Below are 23,653 nucleotides of genomic sequence, written 5' to 3'. Positions count from 1 at the left end.
AAAGGAAGAGGCACAGAGGAGGAGGCATAACTTATCTGTTGGACAGATAAGGGATGATGCCTACATAGTTTTTCAGACGGCTGATTGAGACATTGTTTCTGAGGTCAAGGATAATTCAAATGAAGTACAGGTCTGTATCAGCGGCAAGCAAAATTGACCTGAGAAAAAACAAGATTGAAAATTTTCAAAAATGTGATGGATGTTCAGAAGGAATGTTGGTGTGGAAAATCCTAGATTAAAATTACAATTTAGAGACAGGTCTTAAATTATTTAAAAGGCTATAGAAGGGTATAAACAGTGGCTTGTTTAAAATGCCAGTAGATAGATGGCAGTTAACAATAACTAAAATATCTGAAGCAACCATCTGAAACCCACTTATAAAAAACCCCAAGTCTGTGTCAATGCAGTCTGAAGGGCAGATGGAAGATTCTGAAAGTGCTACAGTACGTTCCAGGGTTGACAGAGAGATTTCATTAAAGTGAGTCAGTGCTGGAGAGAGGCAGGAGTCAACATCAAGCTCTCTGAATTCTGTTAATGTCCTTCACATCTCTCTGGGGAGGATTTGAATGGCTGCTTTAAACAGGGGACCAATCACAGCGTTTAAGGGTTTTAAAGGAGCTATTTGTCAGTCATTCAAATAGTTTCTTGCTTCTTTGACTGCACACTGATAAGTGGACATCAGATGTTCAAGAGAAGTGAGAATATCACTTTGTTTATACGTCTTCCATTTCCACTCTGCCCTCAAGTATTGTATTTTTAAATTCCTTATTTCTTCATTGAGAGAAGTTTTTTTTTATGTGAGAGGAGCTAAAGAATCTCAAATATTTGTGCAGGACCTATTAAAAACACTGACAAGCTGCTCTACAGTGAGGCCATGATGTTAATGGCTTCTAAAAAAAAAGTGTTAGAGTCATTAAAAGCTTGACAGAAATGATGAAAGAAGAGTGAATTTAGTGGGCGAGAGTGAATCGGTGTGGGGAGGTTTACGGTGGGGAGAGACAAACAGTCCCTGGACGAGCTCTGCTTTGTGACCAGAGATGGCAAAATCAACCAAATTCACATCTTTAACACTGAAATTTTGGGAGAGCACAGTGTGCTCTGTGATGCTTGATATATTCTGTTTGATTAAAAGAGTCTAAAAGTTTGATAATATCAGAAGTAAAAGAGGCAACAAACATAATCGTACAGGAATATAATGACTGATAAAAGGTGAATAAAACCAGACTTAAAGGTTCTGATCATCACTGCCACTACATGTTGCAACAGACCACCAGCATCTCAGACCAAAGCAAATGCTTTGTCGGCCACAACCTCCGGCATCTGTACAGCCACAACTCCCCTCCTCCTCTCCTCCCACCTCCTGTCAGTTTCTCAGTCAGCAAGGTGTTATGGAGCCAAGTGAAAGCGGACACTAAACACACAACAAGAAGCACAACTGAATAAAGAATACTGCGAACACAAGAGCCAACAAAACGTACATTAGCCCACGCTGGCATTGCTGTGATATGCTCCGCAGCAACGTTGACAATTAGCCAGCTAACGATAGCAACATTTGCCGAAACACATTTATAATGTGGCTAACAGCAAGTTACCGAACGTTATCATGTCTACTGTAGTTGTCACTAATGAAAACAGACATGCAACATTATGCAGCATCAAGTTACTGACATATCGAGCAGAAAAACCAAAGTCACGCTGAAGCCCTTTAGCAGCTTGTAGGGTTTTGCATCTTGGTAAAGCTACACCAGTATTGGCTCCACGGTCAGACTGGGAAAGAAATTAAGACCGTGGTTGCAGAAATGACAGAGCCGGTAAAGACACTGACAGAGCCAGTTAAGATACTGAAGGAGCCAGTAAACATATTGACTGAGCGCATATGCTGCGTACTGTGGGCAAGGCCTGTGTTTTTACAAACATGAGGAGGACCAGTGGTTTAAGAGGAGGGATTCACATGCACTAACATGCACACAAAAGTGCGCTAACATGCACACACTACCAGACTGGCTACCAAAACAGAGAACAGAGAACTTCAGATAACAACCTATTCCCCGCCGCCATTACTTCACTATATCTTTACATAGAAAATAGTTGTTTACTGCTGTATTATTGTTTAAAATCTCATTTACAGAAACTTTAAATTTAGGGGATTTGTAAGAAATAAAATGCATAATTTATTTTTTTTTCAACGAAAACTAAGATTGTGGAAGACAAAAGGTGAAAAATCAGCCGAATTAGAACAACTAAAATGATTTCTGTGTATTACTGCAAGGCCACTGCTTTGACCTGTCAATCTTGGCTGGTGGAAAAATAAGACAAAATTCTGGGAGGCATGACTCAAGAGAGCGGCATATTCATCAGGATTAATCCAAGACTCTGTGAAAAAAAAAATCAATATTGGTCATGATAAAATCCTGGCAGATAAAAGACTTATTAGCGAGGGATCTTGCATTAAGTAAGCAGAAAAGACCTGTTTCAACAGAGGGAAGGGAAGAAGGGGCTATAATCAGATTGTTTCTGTATAGACTGTCAGTAAACGTTGGTGTTGCACAGTTTCAGTGACCTGATCGACATGAGGGAGTTAGTGAGGTAAATAAAATGTGCTATAGCAGCAGGACAGCCACTGTCAGGGACATAGGGCTATGAAGTACACCCATACGGAAATGTAACACATGACATAAATATATGTACCCCTATATCAAGAGATAGATAGATAGATAGATAGATAGATAGATAGATAGATAGATAGATAGATAGATAGATAGATAGATAGATAGATAGATAGATAGATAGATAGTTTTTTGTTTTTCATCTGGCCCCAAGAGGCTGAATTGCACCACTATACTGTCTCGATCTGCCCCTCCGCAGACCACATCTGTTTTCACAGATGGGAAAAAAAAGAAAAAGAAAAACGATCCTGGCAAAAATTAAAAAAAGAAAAAAAAGAAAAATTGACTTGCCTTTCAGGGCTTCCGTAGATGCTAGAAGGTTTGTTTGATGGCAGGTCCAGTGACCTATGTCTGAGGCATAAGATGCATGTAAGATGAATAATTAAATGAGCAGAAAACAGACGTTTCAGAGGCAAAGTTAACTTAACACTGGAATTATATTCAGGTCCCTTTAGACTGTCGTGTAAATTTATTGCAAGTCACACTGTGTGAGACAGATCTAATGAAATCTTGGTCCCAATCTGTGTCAGACTATACAATATTATTTGAGACCATCAGTTGTCTGGTGAATCGTATTACTAAAATGGAGATTTTATTCAAACTGTTGTGCCAGCCATTGAATTCTTCATCATTTCATGTCGTATTCTGATTGGTTGGTTTGTGGATGTGGGTCATAGCAGTGGTCACATTGTCAGAATTTGATTCGAAATTTCTGACACTGCACAGAATTTTGCCTCAGGCTGTTTTCAACCTCCGAAGCTCAGTGAACTTTTCTTATAGTGAAATCTATAGGACCACATTTTAGATTGATGACCACATCCCTTGCCTAAAATTGTACAATGTAAAGGAGCCTTTATGAAGACATTTCTAAACTTACAGTACATGACATATGAGTGTTGTATTAAGATAGATTTGAACCTATCCTTTAGTTTCCTCTAAGTATAACTGCTAAGGTATTCTTCAAACATGCGGACTGAACTTCACATAGTACAAAAATGTCGGAAACACTCTCCCCACATTGTATCACTCACCCGCACTTGATGTCTTTTCATTAACATTTCATTGGACACATCACTGCGCTGATCACTGATAATAGGCCGGCTCCATATTACTGCTGACTGCTGGTCACATGACCTACTCCATTAGCTGCCATGTCTTCATTTTCTCTTCACAGCATGTCAGCCTCTGTAACACCACAGCCTGTTGTCCTGGAGGCGGCTAATGAATTTATTTAGCCCAAAGGAAAAATTCATCACAGGTTTTGTTAAAACTTTTAAACACTTGTGAAGTTGATTTATGTCTGGTGGCTGATTCAAACATTTCATATGAGAAGAATATTTTAAAGTGGAATGACTCGAATGGGATATTGATTTACATATCTACTGATGCTGATGCAGTGGGAAAATGAAAAAAGATAGAAATATGTCGAGCACTTCTTTAACAAATCAGGCATGAAGGCCAATAGCAGCGCTGTATCTTGGGATATTAATAAAAGCATGTACATGGTGTGTCTTGTGCAGCCACAAATAGCATGACAAATCAGAGCTGTGGCTGATAATGGATAGTCAGGCCATTACTGACACTGTCCCCCGCCCGGCCATTTTTTCTTCATCATAAACTATGTGTGAGGTGCTGGTGGCTCACAAAGTGTTATTTTTTCACACCTGCTTCAGGCTAAAGAAACACTGATGAATTAAACAACAGGAAACCAATCAATCTGAGCGAGCCGATTTGTCAGGTATGAGCGACTGGATCGCCGCCTGTGACAAATTCAGCCCTGGCTGCTGCTGCTTGCTTCTGGGTGTTCATCCAAACCACTGGGAGCCTCAGAGAGAGTGAACAGATCTGCACACTTTCAAATAACACACTGTGCAATTCACATCAAACACCCACCTCATGCTTGTCCAGCAAGCCACTTGCAGCAGCTCCTCGCCCGTGTGGCCACTGTAAGGTCAGGAAATTCATGTTTGGTCAAATCTTAACTAGAAAAATTGTGTCAGTTTTCTCCATGAAACCTTTGTGGTATATTGTAAGAAAGTGTTGTTCCAAAATAAAAATAAAAAGTATAAGAAAATAAAAAAAATAAGCTTTTTGTTGGGTAATAGCAATTTTAAAAAATAACATCCTGTTTATTGAAGCATCATTTACTTCAGCATGCCTTTTTACAAGTCCACGTCGTTTTTGTCAGTCATGAGAAACCAGTTCCTTAAGTCTAAGTAATTACAGCGCCAGTGACATAGTCTAAGTGGTTAACATTTCATAATAATGAGCTGACTCATATCTCATATTAGTATTATGAGGCTCTAAGCCTCTCTTCTGATTGGCTGACTGTTTTCTGAGTGAATATCAGATTTCAGATAAAAACACTCGGAAACCAAATCCTGCAAGGTTGGATGGTGGGTCCAGGTGGGTGAGGCCTGGGGCATGACTGAGAACAGTGACTACTTTGTTGTGACATCACAAAGTTCCATATGTCCTGACAGGTGGTTTTAAGGCTCAGTGTCTGAATACAGGCTGTGTGCATTTCTCTGTGGACTGAGGCTTTGATACTTTCACAGTATTAATATAGAACCTAGACCTGCTTTATAATCAAACAACACATGGACATCTTCCTTTAAGACCTTTAAGATAGCAGCACAAAATAATAGTGGTTTTCAGGCTGTGGCTGGTTAGTTTGATCAATGTATTCTTTACTGTGGTCTCTGGGCCATATTCTTTAACAGTTTAAGCCTTTGTATTGAAACTGATAAATATCTGCTCTCTGGAAACTTTTTAATGTTCAAGTCATTGAACACTTTTGTAGCTTTTTAATGACTGAAACCAAATATTACTGGATTGTCTAACAGTAACTTCTTATTTATTCTTTGTACGACAATTTCTGAGACTTTCTGTATCTACAACCCAGTGAAACAGCATAAATGTCTGAGAAAACGTACGATTCATGACATTGAAAAATAGAAAGAGACTGAGAACCCGGTGACCCAGTGAGATGCAGCCAGGATGAGGTTATGGTGGTAAGCTTTTCATCCTGCCGTCCAGTGTGCACATGCAGGTGTTCAGGTACCAGTTCCCTTCAGAATAGGTTTCCTCAACAAATTCACACCCATGAAAAAAAAAAAAATCTCAGTCAACCTCTGAGCACCAAACCTGAGGTCTTCGTCAGATGACATACCTACTAAACTTTTAATCCTACAGCAGTCTACTTCTCTGCTCAGCTGTGTGTTTGTGTGTGTGTGTGTGTGTGTGTGTGTGTGTGTGTGTGATCTTTATGGATGGCCCAGAGAATCAATCAAGCAGAATCAAGTTCCAGCCTCCGTGCCTCTGTCTTGTCAAGTGGCAGCAAGCTGACCGATGGTCCAGATTTGAGATGATCTACATGCCTTTACGTAAGTGGGACTAATCCATCAAGAGCAGACCACAGAAGCTCACTCCATCATTTCCATTCACACACCGCAAACACAGGGGGAGTTTTTTTTTTTTTTTTTTATCTCCCAGGAGGAAACAAAAAGAAAAAAACTATTTTGCTGCAAAGTTGTTGAACAGTTGACATCATTTTTAAACATCAGAGATGCGACCATAAACGGTTTCAATCTGAATAAATCGCACAGGTCAAACGTTTGTGCAGTTTCCAGATGTGAATTACATCCAACACCTGCACTGAAAGTAGAATTGGGAAAAGTTCCAGCAGTGCAAATTAAGAAGGCCACAGCCCTGCGTTCAGCTATAGGAGCAGCAATATAAAGCAGCACACAGCAACGATACAGGGCTTCTTACAGGATGATTCTGCTTTGTTACAACTGAATCCTGAGCATGAAAGTTCTTTTTTTTTAACATGGAAATTTCTTCTTTTTCCACAGCTTGCAACCACGTCACCGTTTTCATCAGTTTTTAGTGACCACAGTTCCATATTTAAATCATCGTTTAAATCACTGTTTCAACAGTTATGAACCCCCAAATAATATCAGAACCTCAAATTGCCCCTGATGGCTCTTCCATCAGTGTATGAGTGTGTGTATGGGGGTGGTGTATAAATATACAGTGAATGAGTGAATGTGGCTTGTATTGTAAGGCACTTTGAGTGGTCGATAAGACTAGAAAGGTGCTTTACAAGTGAACTCATTTACCATTCACAAACAGAAAATAGTAGTTAAAGGTGCTATGTAGTCTAAAGGTAGATGTCCATGTGTAGTTTGATTATAAAGCAGGTCTAGGTTCTATATTAATACTGTGAAAGTATCAAAGCCTCAGTCCACAGAGAAATGCACACAGCCTGTATTCAGAAACTGAGCCTTAAAACCAGCGGTCAGGACTTCTGTAACTTTGTGATGTCACAACAAAGTAGTCACTGCTCTGAGCCACGCCCTAAACCCCGCCCACCTGGACCTACCATCCAACCTTGCAGGATTTGGTTTCTCTAAGTGTTAACCTGAAATCTGCTAATAGTTTTATTGGATCAATCAGGAAACAGTCAGTCCAGTGTTTTTCTCATCCATTAGATGACAGTCAGAACATAATCAAAGGATAATTTAACTTCAATTTATAAAAATCCAACTGGACTTTGCTTTGCTACTGTTCACATGTGGCGCTGTGGCTCACAGTCACACATAGGTTTGACTGATTTACTGAACAGGGGTTATTTTTTTCAAACCACACATCATGTCTCAGCTATTTCAGAGGTCTGTCAAGTGACCAAAAGAATCTTTTCAACTTCAGTCAGAACTTTTCAGAATAAAAGCTCTCAATAGCTCGAAATAAAGCATTGCTGCAAAAAACGAACTTTCTTGCGCTTTTACTATGTAGGCAAAAATCACTAAAAAGGTAGTGATTTTGCAGATAACTGTTTTTAAACGACCACTGCTTTAGTGGTTATAAATATCCACAGAAAATCTGGTCCAGAGCAACTTGTCTGATTTTTATAGCTACAGGTCAAAGTGTTGAATGTACAGCGAAACAATGCAGACAAAATGTTCTTTGTTGGAAATTCATTACAAAGCTTTGGGATATTTGTTCGATAATCAGTGTAGACACAGAGTCTTACTGACCACACCTCTGCAGAACATCCTTCAAAGTTCTGTACGTTACCTCGTCAAACAACCACCTACAATTCCTAACTGAGCATGGCCCCATTCCCACCAGCGCCCTGAAGCCAACCTTCTCCCATGAGTTTTTCATCTAATCCCACATTTTTTCCCCAAAAGCTCACATCCCCTTCCTTCCACAATTAATTTACTCATTTATCCTCTGTTCCAGTCAAGGTCAAGGCCTGTGATATTTTAATTAAAGAGGAGAGGAAGAAGAAAGTTTTCTGTCTTCAAATGAAGCCTCAAATTTGTGAGCTGTTCAATCAGATCTTTTAAACTCACTTAACCCCTGATTAATCCCCAGCGCTCTTCAGTTGGCCGCGCTTCCTGCTTATGAAATTAAGAGCAAAGGAAGCCTCAATAACAGATTCAGCGCACATTGCTGGGATAGATCGGAGACTTGACAAGCATATGCAAAATCACACAGGCAGCGTGAACAGGAGAGTTCATGGATGTGATGGAAGCTCTTTGGCTCTCAGTACATCTCTCTTCTTTCCAGGGTCGCTGTGCATGAAAAAAATAAACCATTTGTGCAATCTCTAAACACTCCAGTTTGTCAAATTGTTCTTAGATTTGGATGAACAAAGGCAGAAAGAACAGGAGCCACTTATCTTTCCACTTATATTATCTTTTATTTTCAGCAAGTGCCAGAGTTACAAATTTAAGACTTTTGTTTAAATTGTTTTATCAGAATGAAAGAGTCAGTGTGCTGCCTGGACAATCACTGACAGGCTTGTGTGGTGAATATGAGGTTTTGATTGGTCATTAAAAGAGGAAGTCCACAGCTTCAGGCCATAGGCAGCTCATGATAGGCTGCATACTGTCCAGTCACGTGATGATAGATCTGTACGAACAAGAGCAAATGTGACAGTTAAAATTAAAAACAGTGTAAAAATTAACTAGAAAATTAAAAAACCTTTCTGTCAATTTCTGTTGATACTTTATTTTTCTGTACTTGGTTTAAGTTCAGTTGTTCATCTTTTACTTTAAAGTAATTTTAGATAAAAATAGATAGAGTCAGATAGAACGTTTAATGCAGAAAAGTAAGATATAGAGAAAGTAGTGTGTGTGTGATGAGTCCTCACCTGTCTCTCAATATCAGCCAATAGGCTACTGGCTCCCAGGCGGAACAGGTGAGGACAGAGCCAATCATTTCCCAGCTCCTCTTTGATCAGGGTGAGCCACACCAGAGACTCCTGAGCTGTTCGGATCCCCCCTGCCGGCTTAAAGCCCACCTGAGGAAACACACACTTCTGTTAACAGGACACACATTTCACTTAAAGGTGCACTATGCATTCCTGCATGGTTTCTGCGCAATTTTATGTTTGTCTCAAATCATAGGCATCTCCCCTTGACCTGCTAGCTGCCTGCCCCCTGAATACACTGTGAAAAGCGCGGTCTCTGGAGACAACACAGGCGTCACAAACGGCAAACAAGGGCTTCCAGTCCGATGCAAACACGGGGGGGAGGGGCGAGCTTGCTCTGTTTTGTTTGGTATTTACTTCTAACATCAAAAGAAGTGACGTCATGCAGGAATACATAGTGCACCTTTAAAGCATGATTACACTTTAAGGGTTTAATTGCTTTCAAGGTCCATATAGTATAAAAGGCAGATGTCCATGTGTTGTTTGATTATAGATCAGGTCTAGGTTCTATATATATAGCCTCAGTCCACAGAAATGCACACAGCCTGTATTCAGAAACTGAGCCTTAGAACCAGCCGTTAGGACTTCTGTAACTTTGTGATGTCACAGCAAAGCAGTCATTGCTATGTCCTAAGCCCCACCCACCCGGATCCACCATCCAACCTTGCAGGATTTGGTTTCTCTGAGTGTTTTCCTGAAATCTGCTATATTTCTATGGGATCACTCAGAAGTAGAATCAGGGAATGAAGATATTGTTTTTAAAAAAGCAAAATGTAAAAACTTTTTTTTTTTTTTTTTTTTTAAATAACATGGTAACATGTAAATCTCCATGGATGCAGCCGGGCTGGGCGTATTTAACTGTAACAGCGTGGTCTTTGGAGGACTTTTCTTCCCAGCATATCAAGCATCACTCAATACATCTGACACAACAATGCAGTTGGTTAGGTTACAATGCCAACATTACAGGATCATTAAAATATAGCAGGTTAAATAAGGTTATTTCCATGTTAGGAAAGTAATATGTATACAGTCATCGCAATGAGTTCTCCTTTTCAAAGCTAGACAGTTAGCTAATAGAGTGAAGTTCTCCAATTGCTAGTTGATGCTAGATGCTAGTTTTCTTGGTCTTGTCTTTGTCTTCGGCTGCTGATCTGAAGTATCAACATATATCAGCCTTTCCTTTTTGATGGAGGAAGAACTTGTGTTGACTCTTTCTCTGTCTGTTTTAATCCACCTTCTGTCACAGTCACTGCCAGTGTCTAGTCTGCAGTGTGGAGAGTAAACAACTAGAATGTAATTCAATTATTGTCCCATCCATAGGCCACATCTATAGCTCATTATGGAAGTTTGCATGAGACACTTACAATAAGAACAATGTGTGTATACTGCCCCAGGGTTCAGTAAATTTGAGGTCCTTGTTTTAAGGTTTGTGTAGATTTTTGCTCTTGATCTCCACAGACATCGGTGCCTCTGTTCACTGAGCAGATTTATAAGTTCCTGGCCTTTAAAATCCCATGGCTGGTTACGAAATGGAACTAATATATTAGACAACACACTAGTAAAGATGACAACTTCCATGCAGCTGATCTACAGTGTGCGCCCCATTTTCCCCTCTTTCTCATTAACCAGGAAATATTCACGCCCCACAGAAAGGCAGGAGTTAAGTACTGTACCTTGTGGCCTGTACACAAGAGGTAGTCACGGATGGCTCTCACCATCACTATGGCAACTGGGTAAGTAGCGTTGACAGCTTCCTTTCCTGTGGACGTCTTGATGAAGTCCGAACCTGTTGGGTTTGAACAGGTGACATGTAGTGGAGCATGTGACACAGTCCTGCAGATATTGTCATGTTGCACTTATCATCCATCTGTCAGTATGTTTTCTATTTAGCCGTTCCACATTCAAACCCGTGCATGAAGATTTCACATGTGACGAGCTGCTGAAGTCGGGGAGCAGAGTCAGCACCACGGTGTCCGTGTGAGGGTGCAGACAGAGGACGGACAGGGCATTACTCTGATAGTCTGGCCGGGCCAGACAAGAACATATGCTGCTGCTGATGGCTAACAGAGGGCAGCTGCATGCTCATCAATAAAATCCTTAATTTTTCCTTCCCTTTCTTCACAGCCAATTATGTTTTATCAGCTTTCCTGATAAAAATAGAAGATGAAATGATGCTCTTTAATAGATTACCCACAAACTGCGGGCTGCAGGAAAGAAAAAAAAAAAATCACCCCTTCTGCCTCCCTGGTGTATAATGACTGTTCATTACTGAACAGAACAAGATGAACATTTTCCAGTTCATTAAAGACATGTTCTATGTATTCTTCCAGTCAGGTCTTTTTTTCAGCCTCTCTCCCCTCTTCCTCAAACTGGCATAATCCTTAAGATTCGTTATGGGGAGTCTTAATTACCAGATAATGGATAACGGTTATTAAATGCGGGTGGCGGTAATGAAGCTCTATTCATTTGCATGGGCAGGGGGATACTGGCGGGGAACGGCAGAGTAAAATAGCCTGCATCAGAGATTAATAGGTGAAATTATCATTCAATTTCAGGAATCTCATACGCAATTCATAGGAACAAGGGGAGATTAAGGAGCGAGTGTGGCGACAAAAGCAATGCATTTTAATAATGATCTCTATCAGAGCCCCTGACAATTTGGTTCTGTAATCGGCTTATTATGTGATGGCTAGTTAAGCATACTGTGTGTGTGTGTGTGTGTGTGTGTGTGTGTGTGTGTGTGTGTGTGTGTGTGTGTGTGTGTGTGTGTGTGTGTGCGTGCGTGCGTGAGAGAAGGAGAGCTCTTCTCATCAGGTTCGCCTTTACAAAAGGCAAGAGGAAACGTTAAGCAGCAGCGCCACGAGCTGGATGACAACAGGAATTACACCAAGACTTCACCTTTCACTGACTTAGACTTCAGACTGTTAAAAACCTCTTTAGCGCCTCATGACAATCAGACCAATGACATCACAAGCGAGTTGTGGGTTGTCCTTCAGGAGACTGAGGTCAAACACCTGTTCCATCGGAGAGAACAAGGAACTATATATACCACACCGTGCACCGTGTCTATACAGGAGGTGTAGCGTGAGCAGAGCAGCAGCAGCTCGCATCCTACATCTGTGTTTTACAGCATTCGGAGCCTAATGCAGTTACTGTAATTATTGTGTTGAATCGCATGATTAAAACACGAGTCGTTATGCAGCCTGGGTGGACAGCTTGACTGATTAAAATACAACTTATCTGTTCTGTCAGACACATGAGATGGACAGCTGAAAATCACGGCTGAAACGCCTCCTCTGTAGACAGAACGTTAGTATCTCATTCTTTAAGTAGCTTATTAAACCAATTCTAATTCTGTCTGCATAAGAATAACAAGCCTAAGCTTTAAAATTTGTCATGATTATGCTTAATGGATTTCACGAAGGCAGTAGACAATGTGTTGTATTATTTAACAGATGTTTGTCTGACAGGAGCTACTGCTCTAGTTAAACCTGAACATGTGGAATATTCATACACACTCACAACAATCTGCTGCAGTGGTTAAGGTTGTTACTGTCAGTCTACTGCCGTGGTTTTTCAGCCTGCATGTAGGACAATCCAAGAAAGTCCACTTTTCTTTATGACTATTTTCAAGTGACTATTTAAAGACTTGAACTTACTATAAGATAAAGACCAGCTGCTTTCTGCTCTAACACACCCACCGACACATCTACAGGGTGTCGCCATGTGTTTGCATTTCGTTAACAAAATTATACTCACACACAACCCCTATGTGATTTGCTCTTTTACAGTACTCTGTGGAAACATGTTTGGCTTTTTTTGTGTGATGTATCCGCCGGTACAAACAGACAGACTGATGATAAGTTTCTCATTTAGGAAGAAACAGAATAAGCCTTTTTGTTGAAATGTCAACTGTCAACTAATTCCTTTAAAGAAGCTATCTGTAAGTTTTGCTATCGCTACATAGCCAATGTTAGCATCAACAGCTGCTTCAGCCATTGTTGTGTTTACAATACAAGAGGATATACTGTAATACACTTTCTGAACAGTGCTACTTCTTCATGGCACTGGACCCTACAGTTACTCGCTATTGGAAAGTGACAAGACGGGCTAGCTGGTTAGCATGCTAACTTCAATAGATGAAAAGAAGCGATGGAATTAAAAGTAAAACAAGAGGTTTGCTTACCACCTCTGGAGACAGCTCTTGGTGAGTAAGGGAATCAAATTTGATGCAGAACTTGTAATTTTTCTTCCAAACTGGTAAGTAAACAGTTGGTAATGCTAACGCTAGTGATTTAGAGATAGCAAAACTCTCAAATAGCTCCTTTAAATGTAAATTTAACAGGAGACATAAAGTGTGACTATGACTAAGACACACTGAAAGATGTCAGAGTAGGTTATGGTGAGACTGACCAGCCATCATGGCGACCATGCTGGCCTTGTAGACGTTGGTGAAGGTGCCTAGCTCTCCAATAGCCAGGATGGTTTTCATGTGGGCATCACCACAGGCCTCCCGAAACTGACGGATCTCATCGTACATGGCTGTAGAGGGAGACGGGATACAGTTAATGAACCTACTTTATTTCCTAAAACATTCGGGAAGTTTCAATACAGTAAAAATAAAACTATAGTTTAGTCGTGATCAGTTGAGAAACACACAAAAAACTGTCAAGTTCTGTCGCTGTTGGGTTTTCCCACTGCACATGCTGGGGGGTTGTGGTTTCATATGTCCCAGCAAAGGTCATCAGCACAGGCCCATCAGCCCCTCAGCCCCTCAGCCCCTCAGCCCCTCAGCCCCTCTTTGGACAACTCTCCCAGGAAGCAGTCACACACCTCCAGCAGGCGTCTGAAGGAGGAGACAGGGAGAAGTCATTACAGAACTACGTCTCAGCTGCACCCTTCTCTTCCTCCCGTCTCCTCCAGCAGTGGGTCCTCAGCCTGCTCCACGACACCCCGTCGCTAAGAGTCGACACCCCGCCTGCACCAGGGCAAACCTGCCTGTCGAATCGCCCCGCAAGCAGAGGCGGCAATGATGATGAGATGTGGTGGATGCGTGATTGCCATGCACAGCAGCTCGTTGAAGAGCCAGCCACTTTTCAAAAAAGAGCAATTTTGTGAACAATCACTTCTTCGCTGCTTTCCTCTCCTCTGAGTGGTTCACAGTTCTTTCTGTTAACGTACGTTTCCCCTACACATGTTGACTCCTCTACACTCACAGCTGTTGAGTCAGGCTCTTCTCACTCCCACATTGCCACAAGCGAAACAGATTTTTCATCTCAAGTGAACACAACAGCGCGTCCGCACACCCCCCGCCTCTCTGTGGCCTCCCCACTTCTCACCCGTTTGTGCGCGTTAGTGGTGGTTTCTCTTCATGGCATGATTCAGATTTTGCAAATGATGTTTTTACTGACATACATGGTTCTCCACAATGATGCAGTTATTGTTAGGCAAAATAGCAATTTCCATTGTGCGCAGAAGTGCTCCCAATTTTATTCAATCCGGCATTTTTCGGGAAATCAGCGAGTGCCTATGGGCTTAGCCCCTGAATGGGAACATTTATGTAGAGAAATGTCTTTGGGCATCCACCGATTAAACGCTTCTTGAAAGGAGTAAGAAAACAGCAACCTGTGTTTCGCTCAATGACGCAGTAGAAATTACCCTTTGTTTTACCCACCAGGCAACTCCCCTTTCAAGCCAAAAATGCAACCTCTCTTGGCCCCAACCAAGATTATTTCCACTCTTTTTATTATTATTATTTTTTAATATTTTGTATGTCTACCGTTGTTTCTGATGTTAGATTCGATCCTCCTGGGCTTGGATGATACCAGTCTTGCACAAATCTGTGGAGAGATGTTCTACTTCCTCACAGATGATTCTCTTCAGCTGCTCTTTGCTGGAGGGGTTTTGTTGCTCTATCTTCTACTTTAAAATAATCTGAAGGTGTTCTATCGGATTCAAGTCAGAAGAAAACTTTTTTTTTTCATCACAAACTCTTCTGTGATTTTTGCAGTGTTTGTGATCAGTGTTGGAAAAATCCTCTCCTGTCAAGCTTCTTGAGACTGGGAGTCATCTTTTCATTCTGTGTTATATACATGAGCTCACATCCATAGTGCCATCTATAAATGTCATCTCCCTACACCTTTTGCTCTTATGCAGTCCCATATAACTCCCACCTCCACGTTTCATGATAAGCACTATACAGTCACTGTGGTTATCCTGACCAGGTCCGCAGCAAACATGCCGGATGATTTTGGTTTCATCTGAACAAAGAATGTACTGCCAACATTCATCAGACTTTTTTCATCTTCTTTGTCAAAGTTTAATCTTTTTTTTCTTGGATGCTGTCTAGGGCTGAAAGATTAATCGCTTTTGCGGTAATATCGCAATATGATAAAACACGATTTTCTAACCTCAAAGGCTGCGATTACACTCTGGTCACGTGACATGCAAGCGAGAGTAGAGCAGTCGGCTAAAAGAGGGAGCAACAACTTGGCACGCTACACTTTGACCTGTTGTATAATGGCCTCAGTCTCGACAGAACCTGGCACTGCAGAAACTTTAGTGTCAACGAGGAGCAGCACGTCGGTTGTGTGGAACTATTTTGGCTTTAAAAAAGAAGATGCTGCTCAGCGTCAGGTATTGTGCAGAACCTGCCTTGCTACCATTGCTCCCTCACGGGGCAACACCGCTAACCTGTATCAGCACAACAAAGCCATGTACGATAGTTGCATGGATAAAAAAAAAGGATCACTGACCGAAATGTTTGAAAGCATAACTCCAAATGAACGTAATTCAAAAATAATATATGCATATTAAATGGCAATATTGGTAAAAAAAAAAATCACAATTATATTATTTTCCCAAATTGTTCAGCCCTAATGCCGTCCATAGAGGTTGACTTCATGCAGTCCTTCTCACCATCTCATCAGTCACTGAAATGTTGGTTTCCATGGATAATCTTTGTGCCAAGTCAAAAGCACTTACTCATCTGTTTTACATTTGACACAGTGGTTACAAGTAAACTGACTTTTGTTCCAGTGGCCCATTGTACTATGGGTCTATTTTTCAAGTCTTTCCGACCCGTTTGTTTGTAATGATACATAAGATCAAAAACCCGACACTTCAACTTAAAGTTCCTCTCCAGACATGTTTTTTTTTTTTTTTTTTTTTAAGCTCATCTCCTCTTACTTCCTGATTGAGAAATCTGGATCATGCCTAATGCCCCGCCCACCACCTGCTTGCTCCAGGTGGACAGGTGAAAGAGCAGAGAGTATGAAGATGGTCAGAGAAGGAAACATGTTTGAGCCTCAGTCAGACCCAGACTCAGATGAGGAGTCTGTTGAGACCAGAATCAGAGACTAACAGTTGGATCAGAACGGTTAGCATAGTTAGCATCTTTTATTTGTTTATGTTGTTTATTAACTTGTAACTGGCAGTGGCTGACACAGTGTTAGTGGTTGTGCTAATGCCAACTCTCTCTCTCTGTACTGACAAGGCTTCAGGTTTATTTAACCCAGAGGGGGTCTTTAAAATAACACAATTACTGTTTTAGTGATATTGCACAGGGGTGTACTCAGTTGTGTTGTGTACAGTATGTGCTGTCTGTCTCTCCATCTTGCCTCATTATTCAAAATTATGGGATTGATTTCCCCCCTCCTCAAAGAAATGAGATGGAGAGGAGGAGTCTCATTGCCTCTGTTCAGTGCATGCACTGTCTCATTATATGACGCACACAGCAGCCTTCAGACAGACCCAACAGCTGCTTGTGCACTATAGAGATAATTCCCAAGGGAAGCCTCTGACAAAACAGCAGCTGTCTCATTGGTTGTGCGAGGAAGGACCACCCACATGGTATCCGTGCTCATTCTATGAGAGCCTCGTCCTCCTCCGCAGCTCCGTTCAGCAGAGTGACAGTAGATGATATCTCTGCAGCGGCATCACGGGCTTCCCCTTCTCCCTGTATCCATTTCTGCCAACAGTATGTGACATGTCTGAGTTTTCCCTTAACTCACAGGGGATTGAGTGACATTTGCCATAGAGAGGTTAATACTGTATGTATGTGCACACTGTCAGACATTTGGCTCTCATGTAGGAGCTTCTGGTTTGTTACAGTATTCAACAATTGTCTCTGTCTGCTCTCCCGGCATAAGTTTGCTGTGTTTGTGTAAGTCTTACTCTACCACCCACCTGCCATGTGATATCTTCCAGTTGCACACATCAAGCCCCTGCTAGTGTTCTTCCCTCTCGCTCCTGCTCTGCTCGAACTTGGGACTTCTACCGTGTTTTACAGTAATAATCACCAGCTGCTTCCTCACAGCAGCATGAGCATGGAGAGCGTTATTGCCCTGGATTATTCAGACAGGTCTTAGTGCAGCAGAGGGTTGTGGCTTTAATGAAATTTTTGATTTTATTACATGGAAGGTATGGTGCTTGTTAACTGATGTGACCACTCTGGTGGTCCAGTGGGGCATTGACCACATCAAACTTTGCTCTTATCTCAATATCGACAGCTCTAAGAGGGCGAAGCCTATACAAAATACAACACTTCATAACCCCAGATTTTACAAGTATAAGTGTAGCGCACTAAGCTGCAGGCCCCACTCTTCATGACTGGGCACTGGTTTGAACCCAATAGCGACAGTCCTACGCCTGTGGATACAATGTGTAACCAATGACCACATCAGTATCTGTTCTTTAGCATCGACTACAGCTACACTGTGGACACAAAACATAGTTTGAGCCACTCAATATTTGCTAATTAAGCCCTGACATAAGAAAAATGTTTTTTGCTTCATAGTAAGAAGCAGTTGTCATGTTAATAACAAATAGAGTTTCCTCCACCAACCAGCCAAGTTACAGGAAAAAAGTTGACCTTTGACCATTTGGATATAAAATGTCATCACTTCATTTTATATCTTATAGACATTTGAGTTACATTTTGTCATAATTAGTGAATGAATTCATGAGTTATGGCCAACAACATGTTTTTTGATGTCACAGTGACCTTTGACCTTTGACCACCAAAATCTAATCAGTTCATCTTTGAGTCCAAGAGAATGTTTGTGCAAAATCTAAACAAAGTTCCTCAAGGTGGTCTTGAAATATCGTGTTCATAAGGCCAAAACAGTGTTTCGTGAGGTGACCATGACCATGACCTTTGACCACCAAAATCTAATCAGTTGATCCTTGAGTCCAAGTGGACATTTGTGTCAAATTTGAAGAAGTTCCCTCAAGGCCTCACTGAGATATCACATTCACAAGGACGGACGGATGGACAGACAGCCCGAAAACATAAAGCCTCCGGCTCTGGCTATCACCGGCACAGAGGCATTAAAACAACAAAAAAATTGAACATCTGCATCTCCATGACAACTGGAGAGCTCCATCTGCCAACAAAGACCATGTGACGGTCAAAAGTCCCCAGGAAAAGGACTCATCTGGTGGAGCGCATACCATGAAGGCTCAGTTCTTACCACAGTGGCCCAGGTTCGAGTCCGACCCGAGGCACTTTGCTGCATGTCATCCCCCCTCTCTCTCTCTCTCTCTCTCTTTCCCCAGCTTTCCTATCTCTCTCTCACTGCAGCTACAACAAAGGCAAAAATGCCCAAAGAAATAACTTAAGAAAACAAAGGTCCCCAGGAAAAACTATTTCTGCTCCACCAAAAGCAGACACTTTTTTGTCACCTTTCATTTTCTTCTGTAGTGATGTCAGAAATTCCAAATCCAAATCAATCAAAAAGTACTTTTTTTTTTTTAATCTTCTGGCTCTTGACAAAAAAATTTAACTGATAATTTAAACTCAAAGCAGATGTTTTCTTGTTGACCTACAGGTCACAGGCCTCAGTTACTGACCTGTGCTAAAGCTCATCATGTGATCACAGCGTACCTTCCCACTGTCCTGTCAGGGCGAGCGTCCTGTTGATGACGATGTCGATCTCTGTGGCACCGTCGGCCACTGCCATGCGGACTTCCTGCAGGCGAGTTTCCAGTGGTGTCTGGCCAGCTGGGAAACCAGTGGCCACTGGGGGAGGAGGAAGAACGCACGCAGTCACACACACTTTCAGCTCACCGTTCATTTCTCACCTGCAGTAACCGGTTACTCTACGTGAATCACACAGTTCTGGTTCAGTTTCAGGTGACTTACCTGAGGCCACAGGGAGGCTGGAGTTGGCCGCTTTTAACGACTTCACAGCATCAGCCACACGGGACGGATACACACACACTGCCGCTGTAGTTATTCCTGAAACACAACACAACACAGACAGCAGAGCAGTCAAGAAACACGGTGATGAAGTGGTCTGTGTCGCCCTCTGCAGGTTATTCTGGTCTGAACAGGCAGTCAAGGACATCATCATGTTCCCAGATCTTTGCTTTTAACTTGATGACAACAATGTTACTATTAAAGAAAAATGATGGACAAAACTGTGACTTTAAAACCATAGTTCAAATAAACCTGTTTTTATGTAGAGCTGAAACCATTAGTCAAAAGCCTGACAAGTCTCCTGTGCCCTGTCTGAATGATAACCACCCTGCAGCACTCACACCTATCATCATGAAGTGAATCAAGAGGCCGGTTCTATAGAACATTAAGTCCAGCCTCCCCATCACACCCGACCCCTTCCAGTTTGCTCTAAGCTCCACTGGCCCTCCACCCAGCCCGGTCCCACCTGGAGAGAAAGAGTGTTTCTGCTCACTGACTTTAATTCAGCCTTCAACACAATCATCCCACAACACGTGACTGTGAAGCAGACACATCTAGGCCTAAACACCTCCTACTGCCACTGGGTCCTGGACCGTGTCCGAATGGGTAGTGACAATTATTATACTCTACATAGAGTGTTGGGGAGTACATGTGAAAATGACTGAAGAACAACCTGAACTTGAACTTCATTTAAAGACGTCAACTTGGGCTTGTGGAACTGAGCTCAGCATTTTTTTTTTTTACTATTTTCTGATGTCTTATAGACCAACTAATGAATCAATTAATCAAGAAAATGATCAGATGATTAATCAAAACAAAAGTGAACATTGTAGTTTGCATCAGAGTTGTTAGTAGCAACTGTTTTTCTGGGGTTTTTGTGCAGAGGTCTCTGTGAAAGACTTCTCTGAATTGGTGAGGCTGTAAGAAAGGATGAGAGAATCTTTGCATATCTATGGAGCTAAAACCAGATCCTCAACAGACAGGAAAACTGAGACAGGATTTGGAGTAAAACGCATGCTTTATGTTTCAATGTTAGTAGCGACACCTTTTTAAAAAAGGGCTCAAACTGTAACTGGTTTATATGTGGTGTTTGTGGTGGTAGCAGAAGCAGACCTTTGTCGTGCATATCCATCTTCCTGAGCAGGTCGTATCTGACTGGCTGGATGGCTTTCAGACACAGCCGATGGACGTTGGATGGTGTGTCATCTCCAGCCAGAGTTGTCAGGTCGATGCATGTGACAGCCTTCAGCAGCCAGGCAGCCTGCAGGACAAACACATAGAAACAACAGAGGAAATAGCTTTAGCTTGATTCCATCATCACCATTAATTCCCACTGCTCAGATACGCCTCTTTTCTGATTGGCTGTTTTTTGAGTGATCAAATAGAAATATAGCAGATTCAGAGAAACCCAATTCTACAAGGTTGGATGGTGGGTGCAGGTGGGCGGGGCTTGGGGCATGGCTGATGGCGTTGAACAACACATGGACGTCTACCTTTAGACTATATGGACCTTTAATTTTCTGGATCAGCCAAAGTAGCCATTTGCATAATAGTTTCTTAATTGATTTTCCAAAAAGCCTTTTACATCACAATATACATTACTACTGCATTATGAAATTAAATGTAATATGATAAAAGATTTTACTCTTATCACCCACTCTTAATTATCTGTTATCATTCATTTTCAATAAATGTACAAATACAAATAATCAAGCATTAATATACAAATGCATACAGATGGAGATGTATAAATACATATAGTAATTAACTGTTAAAGTGGTACGGTCTTCTTGTCATCATGTCCCAGTATGTGTAACACATGCAGGATGCAGCTGAAAGGTAAGACTTACCTGCCACTGTTTCTTGGGGGTCTTTTGACCTTGGATTTGCTGAGCTCTCTTCAGGACAGCCTGCGTGTTCACTCTCACTTTGGATATCCACTCCAGGTCTGCAACAGGGGACGTAGGACAAAAAGTGAAAGCTGCATCTATAGCAATTCCACTGTCTGTTTGATGGATACACACACACACAGACTGCCAAGCTGTTTTGTGGGGGTTGTGGCATGTTAAATAAAAATAAATATATACAAGAACGACAATGGTTCCTTTTGTTGATTCAGTTGTGTTTATGGCCATTTCTATCAGCTTTGTATCATGTTCTACAAGCTCAGTCAGTCAGTCAGTCAGTCAGTCAGTACATTGTTTCAGAGTCATCAGGTTCTGTAAATATGGAACAATATAAGTTGACATAAAAAATTGTACTTTTGAATACTTCAGTATTTTTAAAATCAAGTACTCCAGTACTTTAAGTCAAGTAAAAATTTGTTCACTTGTATTGGAGAAATATTTGATCAGGAGGATCTATACTTAGACTTAAGTCATGGAGCTGTGGACTTTGTCCACCTCTGCAACTTATATGTGCATAGAAATTGGAGAAGCTGGAGCTGCTTTTAGTTCCTCTTTTCAATCTTGTGCATTTTTTTGTTGTGAAAGACCTTTATCACAACAGCACCCCTTTTAAAATGGTGTCTTAAGTTTCCTACCTGAGCTTACGTATCTAAATATTTCTATTATTATTTATGCAAGTTGGGTTTTTATTGTTTTAAGTGCTATTGTAATGTCATTTTAATGTTCTATTTTTAATGTATTTCCAAGCCTCTGTAAAGCACTTTGCCTTGTGTCTGAATGGTGCTATTTAAATAAACATGAATTAAACTAATTAAACTATATAAATAGACATGAAATGGTGGCAAATTACAGTGTAAAGAAATAATTATGGCTGCCATGTCATTGACCACGTCAGTGTCAGAGCATGTTGGTTTTACTATACACTGAACTATGGTACAGTAGGGTTTAACTAGTTAGCTGAGCAGGGAGAGGTGGGCTGTCATGAGTTCACAATTAGACTGTCATGAGGGGCTCTGGCTGTCCCATGGCAGCCATATGATCACAACATATTTAACAGTACGTTGCCTGTATGTAACATAATGCTACATGTGATTTGTAACTTTCACCCAACACAGTCTGTGTGATAGTTTCTAAAACTGTTACGTCATGATAATAATACGTTTTGTTACAGTGGGTTACACAACAACATTTCTATGTTCAATAGGTCAGTTACCTCTGAACCGTTACTTATTAAACTGAGTTAAGGCTACGCTGAAGGTCGGTATCTTTCTTAGTTGCTCTATTTTACTATTAAACTGTGCGAAGTGACAATTAGTGCGAGGCAAAATACTATAAATTCATTCGTTAAACGTTACATAATAAAACGAGAAGTTGTTGTGAAGTCACAGCAAAACGTTGATGACCACACGTGTTAATGAGGAACTGAGCTACAGCTACAGTTTAACGGCGGCAGGAATAATGTTACTCACCGAGCTTCATGCCTGGGTTCCTGGCCGCCATGTTTGAGGACGGTTATTATTTAATAATGCGCAGATATTGGAATTAACAACAACAGCCACCTCCAGCCGAGCTGACCTGTCAACAATCCACTTCCTGACTACAACGTGTGTACCGGAAGAGGAATCCCTCCGCAGTAAAACGTTTTTTTTTTCTCAACTTTATTGACATTTTGGAAAATAACAGTGTGTGTGTGTGTGTGTGTGTGTGTGTGTGTGTATGTGTGTGTGTGTGTGTGCGTCTGCGTGTGTAAAATAGACATAACAGAAACAGAAAAATAAGAAAATAAATGATATATAAATCAATGACAAACATACAAAACTAAGTCATGTGATTCAAGTTCTCTGTTTTTTTAGAGACTCTACAGACAGAATTCTACATCGTCACTGCTTGGGATAGGTATATTTAACATATTTAAATCTTTTATACTATCAACATAACTCTCTTTTTGAACGTTTGATTGCTGCCAATGTATTATTACTTCTATTGTAAACATCAGAGAAATCATTCAAACACCAAACCATACTAACATTGAAATGCACAGAACACTCAAGAAATGTTGCTATTCATATGAGAAATAGGTTTTCTAAGATCTCAGTCAGAGTTTGTGCAGAATTTGGAGGGAAACAGTCTTGGAGTCTGATTTACTTGGTTTAAAACTGCAGGAATGCTTTGAAGCACAATTCTTAATGGAAAAGGGATCATCCAAAAAGAGGTTTGTGTGTGTTATCAGATGTTTGTCCTCCTCTTTCACACACACTCACACACACACCGAGTTCTGTTTTAGGGAGAGCAGGCTATATGTATGACAATGCATAGGCACACAAACAAACAAAAGGAATTCACAGCCGTGATACATAAATTATGTGGCAAAAGAATTTTAAACCAAAGGTAAAAAAAAAAACAAAGAGGAAGTTTCTGTACATATAAATAGATACATACATTGATATTTGATATTTCTGTCTGTATCTTTTAAGCCACTGCATTCAAAATGTGATACAAACTAGTTACATGTGTCTACTATTAAATGGTATAGGTGTTATCTCTGCAACACAAACAGAGCATGTCTGTGGTTTAGTCTCACACACAAGGAGTGAAATGTTACAATTCACCTCATAGTCCAGGTTAGTTGTAACATACACTGGGGTCAAATGTA

At 41.0% G+C, this 23,653-nt stretch overlaps 1 protein-coding gene across 1 annotated transcript; it reads right to left on the bottom strand.

The window, feature by feature from the left end:
- Positions 1-8,364: 8,364 nt before the first annotated feature.
- On the bottom strand, positions 8,365-22,614 carry dera (deoxyribose-phosphate aldolase). The gene is made up of 9 exons (XM_022749561.1): positions 22,470-22,614; positions 20,944-21,041; positions 20,207-20,354; positions 19,037-19,132; positions 18,779-18,913; positions 13,306-13,434; positions 10,566-10,678; positions 8,833-8,982; positions 8,365-8,591 (listed from the first exon to the last, which is right to left on the bottom strand). Exons 1-9 carry the CDS (start codon positions 22,498-22,500, stop codon positions 8,535-8,537), a joined length of 957 nt encoding a protein of 318 aa, XP_022605282.1. The 5' UTR covers positions 22,501-22,614; the 3' UTR covers positions 8,365-8,534.
- Between the last annotated feature and the right edge of the window lie 1,039 nt (positions 22,615-23,653).

The sequence above is a fragment of the Seriola dumerili genome, unplaced genomic scaffold (assembly GCF_002260705.1).
Source record: "Seriola dumerili isolate Sdu_G_001 unplaced genomic scaffold, Sdu_1.0 BDQW01000138.1, whole genome shotgun sequence".
NCBI classification, from domain to species: Eukaryota; Metazoa; Chordata; class Actinopteri; order Carangiformes; family Carangidae; genus Seriola; species Seriola dumerili.
Note: the sequence above shows the minus strand (reverse complement) of the source record. Positions and strands in the feature narration are given on the sequence as shown.

Excerpts from the sequence above, each read along its gene's own strand:
- dera (XM_022749561.1), bottom strand. The coding sequence starts at position 22,500 with ATGGCGGCCAGGAACCCAGGCATGAAGCTCG. Across the intron at positions 13,435-18,778 it reads CCTGACAGGACAGTGGGAAG|CCATGTACGATGAGATCCGT; the intron begins GTACGCTGTGAT and ends CTCCCTCTACAG. Across the intron at positions 8,983-10,565 it reads TCTTGTGTACAGGCCACAAG|GTGGGCTTTAAGCCGGCAGG; the intron begins GTACAGTACTTA and ends GTGTTTCCTCAG.